At 31.9% G+C, this 7,562-nt stretch overlaps 2 protein-coding genes across 3 annotated transcripts in view; both read right to left on the bottom strand.

Moving 5' to 3' along the window:
• Positions 1-130: 130 nt before the first annotated feature.
• Positions 131-4,028, bottom strand: LOC115243241 (protein yellow-like). Of its 2 annotated transcripts, none has more exons than XM_029820065.1 (3): positions 3,874-4,028; positions 2,433-3,319; positions 131-844 (listed from the first exon to the last, which is right to left on the bottom strand). In XM_029820065.1, the coding sequence occupies exons 2-3, from the start codon at positions 3,206-3,208 to the stop codon at positions 322-324; spliced, it is 1,299 nt and encodes a 432-aa protein (XP_029675925.1). In that variant the 5' UTR covers positions 3,209-3,319; positions 3,874-4,028; the 3' UTR covers positions 131-321. The 2 variants fall into 2 exon arrangements, with proteins under 2 accessions (XP_029675925.1, XP_029675922.1); XM_029820062.1 differs by having other exon boundaries at positions 3,802-4,026.
• Positions 4,029-5,738: 1,710 nt separating this feature from the next.
• The window catches only part of LOC115243335 (potassium/sodium hyperpolarization-activated cyclic nucleotide-gated channel 1-like), a 3,197-nt gene continuing 1,373 nt past the window's right edge, over positions 5,739-7,562 (bottom strand). Inside the window, exons 5-9 of the mRNA XM_029820236.1 lie at positions 7,555-7,562; positions 7,080-7,178; positions 6,758-6,879; positions 6,378-6,663; positions 5,739-6,179 (exon numbers count right to left, since the gene is read on the bottom strand). Of these exons, the coding sequence (XP_029676096.1) occupies positions 6,421-6,663; positions 6,758-6,879; positions 7,080-7,178; positions 7,555-7,562 (472 nt within the window). The 3' untranslated portion in view covers positions 5,739-6,179; positions 6,378-6,420. The remainder of the gene's footprint in view (positions 6,180-6,377; positions 6,664-6,757; positions 6,880-7,079; positions 7,179-7,554) is intronic.

The following is a 7,562-nucleotide window of genomic DNA, read 5'->3' as shown; positions in this document are numbered from 1 at the left end:
TAGATTTTTGTTTTTGTCTAAAAAATTATATTATAAATCAATAATTAATTTAATTTTATAAAATTATTTTAAATCTTATTTTGATGAAATTTTTCATAGTGTCGTTATGAAGATGCTATCTATCTATTACAATTGTTGAATTTTTTATTCTATATTATTTTCATCTCATGTTTTTACAATTTCTAAACATATAAACGTCAAGGGAAAATTTTGCAAACTTAAAAATGGATATAACATCTAATCGATTTTTTTTGCCAACATGAATTCGTAAATCGTTTCTTCGTATAGTTCAAATCTGCATATATCTTTAATACAAAGCAGTTATTTCGCGACAAATACTAGAATTGCGGCCAATAATGTGGCGAGCGCGAATTTGACGGAATCGGCACCGGCAGTAAAGTCCGGCCATTCCGGTGCCGTGCCATTTTCGTAATATTGATAACTCCTAGCTCCTACGTGTATTCGAAGCAGGCGATAGTTGGGCATGCTGATATTGACACGATTGTTCAAAAAGTTTTGTAACATGTTGGTGACACACCAAAAGTTGCCTTTCTCATCGAAGGCAAAGCTGTCAGGCCATTGTGTAAAAACGTGATCGCGCGATATAATTCGCAGACCGACGTTAAAGGATGGTGTATTTTTGGTATCCCACATGGCGATAGCGTCGTCGGCTAATAAGCCGAAATAAAGTTTGCCAGTGGCTGACATTGCCATACCATCAGTTTGCGACGACTTCCGCCCGAGTTGCTTCACGTACTGATCGATGTTTGTTACGTTGTCTCTCAGAGCGGATACCGGGATTGAGTACAAGTGAAACGAAGATAAAGGCGAGTAGTAAATCTGCCTGAAACAGATTTTATTGTCGTTTGTTAAAAAATCTCTTGTATAAATTTGAAATTTATTTATTAAAAATACTGTAGAAAATTTTTCTCGATGTAAATATATATAAAATTAGGGGTTTCGGTTACAAGAATATGCAATAAGAATTAAGATTATCAGGAAGCAATATTGACTTTGAAGTATTTTTTAAGCTGCATAAAGTATCTTTATTCTGAATCCTAGTAAATTTAATACTTCAATCAAGAATATTAAATTATATAACTGAAAGAAATACATTAAATTTTTCTGATCTAATAAATTTTCTTACATTAAATTAATCATATCTGACTTTTCTTCGATAAAATTTTATAATATTCTTCAAAAAAAAATATTTACTTTTTTTGAGTACATAATAATGAGTATTTCAAAAATTTGTGACAAGTCTATTTTACTATTATTAAGAAAATATTCTTTGTTAAAGATAACTGTTACTTAAAAGAAATAAAGTAAACTGAGTAATTATTTTACTTAGCAATAGAATAATATTTTTCTGTGTGCGCATTGCATATCTAGCTAATCATAAATTGAAAAAAATTGTGAGTGATAAAAATTATAATGTTTATTTCAGTTATTATATATAATTAGCCACAGAGAGATAAGTGCAATGAGTAAGACACTTTATGAAATTTAAAAAATGGTTCAAAGCCAATATTGCCTCTGATAATAAAAATATTATAAACTGAAGAAGTTGTAACTGATAAAAATAGTAGTTTTTATATATTTAACATCTTTTTTCGAAATGAACTAAAAACATAATATATAGCGAGCACGATACCTAGAAAACAATATATAGTTAAAATCATTTCAATATTTCTATATCGCCCCATTTATGCCCGCTTATGGCTAAATTTAACTTCCATATATATATCTACATACGAAAATAACATTTTCGTCAAGAGCTAAGCGATCACGAAATTACAACTTCTTCCGAGATTACGCGTTTTGCAACTTGTATTCTTGCGAAACTTCACGGATTTTTTTATAGGTCCGTATAAAAAGTATACGTTAAAAAAAAATAAGTTAAAGCATTAATCGTCAATAAACAAAAAAATATTATAAATCGACATATGAAGACAATAACACGTTTTTAAGCAGTAAAAATATAGCTAGTCGTTTTTGATAGCCGATGAGACATCAAAGGTTAATAGATAGAATGATACAGCATCATGAATATATAGATTTGTTAATCTAATCGCAGAATTTTAATACAGTACAATGATGCAATGGCATATGCAACTAATACGTGCGTCGTGCTATCAAAATGTAGCAATGCAAAAATTTTTTTTGTGTAATGTATTTCAATCAATTAATAAAATACCAGACTATTAATAATAATTTTTTTTTATTATGGCAATCAAAAGAGAGATGTTATCTTGCATTTTTAAAATTATGCCATTTAAGACATTCGTGTATATGAATCTTTCTTCAAGAAATCAACCAAGGAATCACTTTTCCGCATTTTTTGAAAATTTTTTACGCATCTTAGGAGCATTTTGTATTATATTTAGTGATTCCGAGTTAGTCCTGCATAAGAAAATGATTTGGTAAAATACCTGTCGCGATTGCTTGACGGTGAAAGCGCTATGCCGTCCACGTGCACCGGATTGATGACATGTGTTTCAGCTACCTTGAATCCGACCGCCTCCCCTTCCGCCTTCATAGAATTATGCCGAATCTTCCAGGAGGTATTGTTTTTCAAGGAATACACGATGATGCCGGGATCGTCGCGGCCGTTGTCAGTGATGTATGCCATACCACCGTTCTCGTGATCAAGGACGATATCGTTGAGATATGTCCCCGATGGCCCGAGGCGGGCTACGTGATCGGGAAACTCGTAACTGCGGAGTATGTTGCCCTTGTCCTCGAGATCAAGAATGACGAGGCGAGGCGGACAGCCGGTCTTACTCTCCTGACGCAGAGATGTGGCTCGACCGGTGTCGAGTACCCACATGCGACCCTTAGGATCAATCTCCACGCTGTGGACTAATTGAAACGCTGAGCAGTCGCCCAGCTTCTGCATATCCCAGTTGGGAAATGCCTCCAGTAAGGGCGCCGTTACCCCGTTCACTGGCTCCGCTGACGTGACGCCCAACGTTACTGGTACCCCGTCTTTCCATCGTGGTAATGTTACATACATCTTGTCCTTCCAGAATTTCACGGTGGTGAGAAAGTTGTTCGCTGGTATATAATCGCCACGCACTAGAGCCTGTTTCCGTTCATCGTCTAATCGCCACTGAAAGTCGATTGACTTCCATTCGAACATCACTTGGAACTGTGCATGACACAATACTATGACAGCTAAAAAAGCTAGCAATAGTAATCGTTCCATTTTATCGCTTCGATGGTATCTCTGATACGGCACACGTTCAAGTTCCACGGGAGCTGCCTTTTCACGCTTTCTTTACAAATCCAATGTTATATGCCAAACAATTGTTTAACCCTGTTTTAAAGAATTAAAAACAAAATTTAAAACTAATATATGTAAGGAAATTGCAATAACACGTGAAACGATAAAACGATAAACTTGACAAAAATATATTGAGATTTATGTTTCTGTAATTCATATATCTTATATGTATCCTTTGCTGTATATATACCTCCCATAAAAAGAAAATTTTTTGTATTCTAGTGTAGCGTAATTTGCAAATACATGCCAATATTTTAGAAATTAAATTTAATGAAGAATATTATATAAACACGTAAATTTATTTTGTTTGATAATTCGGAAACACTGTGACATGTAAAGTCTATTTTTATACACCATTTGTCACTTTTTAGATAAATCCTCTAAAGATAGATATAATTTTATAAGAAAAGAAAATAATTCCGTATAAAAATATTAAATATCGATGTATATAATATTTGTTCATTTATTGTCAATTAATGCTTTAACTCGTTTTTTTGTATGCTTTTTATACGGACCTATAAAAAAATCCGTAAAGTCTCGCAGAATACAAGTCGCAAAGCGTGTAATCCCGGAAGAAGTCGTAATACCTCTTAGCTCTTGACAAAAATGTTATTTTCGTATATAGATATATGTATATGTATAAACGCGCGTTGACAAACTACATTTGTATACCAAGCGCAACGTAAATGGTCACGCAACGACGATCGCAATTTGACTGATCAGAGACGCCTTCGCCAACGTCGTCGGTTGGGGAGGCGTCGATCTCCCACTCGTTTGGTGTGTGTATTTACATCAACGATCAGAGAGATGAGGGGAAGACATTACAAATGTTATACCGAGCTTACGTAGATGGCAAAGTGACACGGAGATGCAAAGATTGCTGCGTTTTCTGCTCAACCGCGTCACAAATTTTCGGTCCAATGATGTAACCATCACGAAAATAGCCGGCCTTTCACTAATTTTTTACTGCTTTTGTGCAAACTCAATCTTATGTAATGAATTTCTTTATTGCTGTGTAAAGATATTATATCTTTTGTATTCATATCTCATCGATGATTTAGAATTGCTATCAAGATATCTGGAAAAATAAATAAAGTTAGAAAAAATAAAGCAAGTGCATAAAGATAAATGTTTATCCTTATGCATTTTGCAAATTATATTTATAGAGAAACAGCATTCAAAAAGCGATTTACTTCCAAGATAAATAATTAAAAAATCTATATAGTAGCAAGTTAATAAAAACGCAAATAATTGAGAGTTGTGAAAATTTATAACTAGTAAATTGTTCACGTACATTTTATTTTCAGTGACTCTCTAATATATCTTCGAAGAAAACGAACTAAATTGTGTCTATTTCTCTAAATCAAAAGTACAATTTATTTCTAAAATCCAACATTTTTAGCACTAATATCAAGCTATAAATATATACGAGTTCACGGACTCTCTGCCAATAATCAGTGCGGATGTCTTAACTCCATTTATTTACCAGGTTGCAAAAAAACCTTGAAAGTATATATATAAACCTAACATGTTTATATAGACATTTAAAAGAATTGCCTTGAGTTCTAACAATAACGCTTAACGTGATTCTCGTGCGAATTTGCTTGCGCATATAATACATATTGATGTACACACAATCCTTGTTATAATGGAAGCTATATCGTAGATATTTTTGAGAGTTACATCAACGGGATGCAATGTTGCTGCAGTGTCGAACAACAGGCTGTTACGCAATGATACTATGTGCCTTCTTCCCTCCTCACCACGGTCTGTTTCCCGCAACCGACGTGAATCAGACATACACGTAATGCATAGTATGTTGACACGACGCCTTTTCTGCATTATGCTTCACCGTCGTATCAAGATCGAGGAAACATGCATAGGAATTAATGTCGAAATAGAGATTTAAATGAATAGATTTTTCCATGTGTTCATAACATAAAATCTTAAATAAATATAATGAGGATTCTTGCGATGTGTATGTTTAGGATTGATTTTCTATATCTGTAAGATAGAAAATATATATCTGTAAGATAAAATATATATATAAGATAAATATAAGATATGTAAAATACTCAAATGTTTATCTAGAATTTTGAAATTAAACGTAAAAATAATGGATCCAATATGGCGACTATAATAATTGCACAATTTTGATAAAATTTAATATCTGGAAATTTTTATTAGCATTTTGCATTTGAATTTGAAATTTAAATTTTACAAATAAGCAAAACATTTTCTCATAATGTTATCTACAGCAAAAGTCAAAATGATCAAAAGTGGATAAAATTCAATATTTAAATTTTTCAATGATGTTGAAAAGGAAACTATTTTTATAAAAAAAGGGATCAATTAAATTAAATGTATTTGATTTATAAAATTGGATTAATTTTGATATTTTTACGTTTCCTACATGTATCCTATATTATTATTCTGCATATTAAAAATATTATACAGAAATTGAAACAGAAATTTAAAAGATATTAAGTTCTGTTGTTATTCCAGAAGCCTATTTTTGCTGCAACGACGCAATTCTCTCCATGATGATGTCCGGACATAACAAATATCCATTAAACACGATAAAAGTCAGCATTCGCCTTATTCCGAACCCATTTAATCCCGATCAATCGCAATTTCCGACTCTGGTCGATTTTTATCCTATGTACATATCCCTCTATATACACATACTATATCTTTCTCGTTGTCGTTGCTGTTCCTAATTTACTGGAGCTATTAGATGTTGCTCTTCGAATGGCAATGCTATTTCGAGCGACCTCGGGCACATGTTGATTTTACTAGGCCAGTGGGAAACGAAAGCGGAGCCTTTGCCTGTATACCACATTTACGCTCGTTAAATCAAACTTATTCTATCGCGTTAGCGTTCTGGTCCATTCTAAACATAAAAAACCGCCAAATATACTTTCTTATTTAATTCTTTATAAAATGTTTTTTAAAAAATTTAAAAACAAAATGTAAATTGATAAGTATCGCGAAATTACAGTGCATGGCATTTAATTTAACAAATTTTTTTTAAGAAAATTTTTCCCTACTTTTTTCTATACAACTAATAAGTAAAATGAATTTAATTTACAGAATCTCAATTGCGTAGAATGAATAACTGCTTTTGATTTCTTTCATTTTCGTCCGCTCTGATCGGTATCGTCACCCAATTTCTTAATTTGTTGCACACGTTCTCGCGCGGTATGTTCCAAGCTGTTATAAAACTCTGAGTTTTTGGCGAAAAGACGCTTGAAATCGCGACGATGCAAGCGAAATAGCTCGCACACTTCCAGAGCGATAACCGATTCCGCTCTACGCCGATCCGGATAGACCATACCAGCTTCGCCAAAATAATCACCATCATGTAAATGACATATCTTGAAAACACATCTCATTAGTTGATTGTAATTTCGAACAAAACAAAAATTCATTTTTTTTTTTTTTTTTATGTAAACGTTTCCAATCTCTTACTTCTCTCCCTGAGAATGTGATCAGTACAACGGTTCCGCTGATTATAAAATACATATAGTCACTATCAGTGCCAGCTTTATAAATTATATCTTCTGTAAGATATATCACCAGTTTCATTAAATCTACGGCAAATCGATTCATAAAATTTTTAGTTTTCAAAACAAGCATAAATCAATGATAAATAATAAAAAGTGAATATTATCTAATGCAATATGATAATAATATATGGCTATATATCAATTATTATTTAAAATTATTTTTAATTATTATTATTATTATTAATTATATATTCTTTTTAATATAAGAAAAAGAAAATAATTACTTATTAAATCACCAAGAACATTGCGGGACAAATTATGGAAAATTGCGGTGTCTAGTAAACCATGGCTGCTATGAAATAAAATTTCTTGATTTAAATGATCTAGAGTAAACAAAACAAAAAACATACACAATATTAATCATATTAAAGAAAATATAAACTTTTTACATAGATCGCATGCTTTCATCGCAGACATGAAGATAATGTTAATAAGAAAGGAGAAGAGAGAATCAGATGTGTGTGTGTTTTTCTTGTTGTCCGATTCATTATTTGTTGAATAAAGAAAACATTTAAAAAATTTTATTGTTTTTTCTTATCATTGTCTTCATGTCATCAATAGGAGCGCGCAATTCATTTCTATAACAAAAAAAGATCTATGGAAAATACTTTTATAATATTCCAATTCTTTTTACTTAGAATTTTAAGTACATATAGCTAACAGTTCAATTTTATTTTTTTTTTTTTTATTTTAACTTACTCGAAAGA

Source organism: Formica exsecta, unplaced genomic scaffold (genome assembly GCF_003651465.1).
Source record: "Formica exsecta isolate Colony F162 unplaced genomic scaffold, ASM365146v1 scaffold120, whole genome shotgun sequence".
Lineage (NCBI taxonomy): Eukaryota > Metazoa > Arthropoda > Insecta > Hymenoptera > Formicidae > Formica > Formica exsecta.
This window is presented reverse-complemented; position numbering and strand designations above follow the sequence as displayed.

Bases quoted from the DNA above. Each gene is read 5' to 3' on its own strand.
- LOC115243241 (XM_029820065.1), bottom strand. From the start codon at position 3,208: ATGGAACGATTACTATTGCTAGCTTTTTTAGCTGTCATAGTATTGTGT. The intron at 845-2,432 runs GTATTTTACCAA...AATCTGTTTCAG, and splicing joins CCGTCAAGCAATCGCGACAG to GCAGATTTACTACTCGCCTT.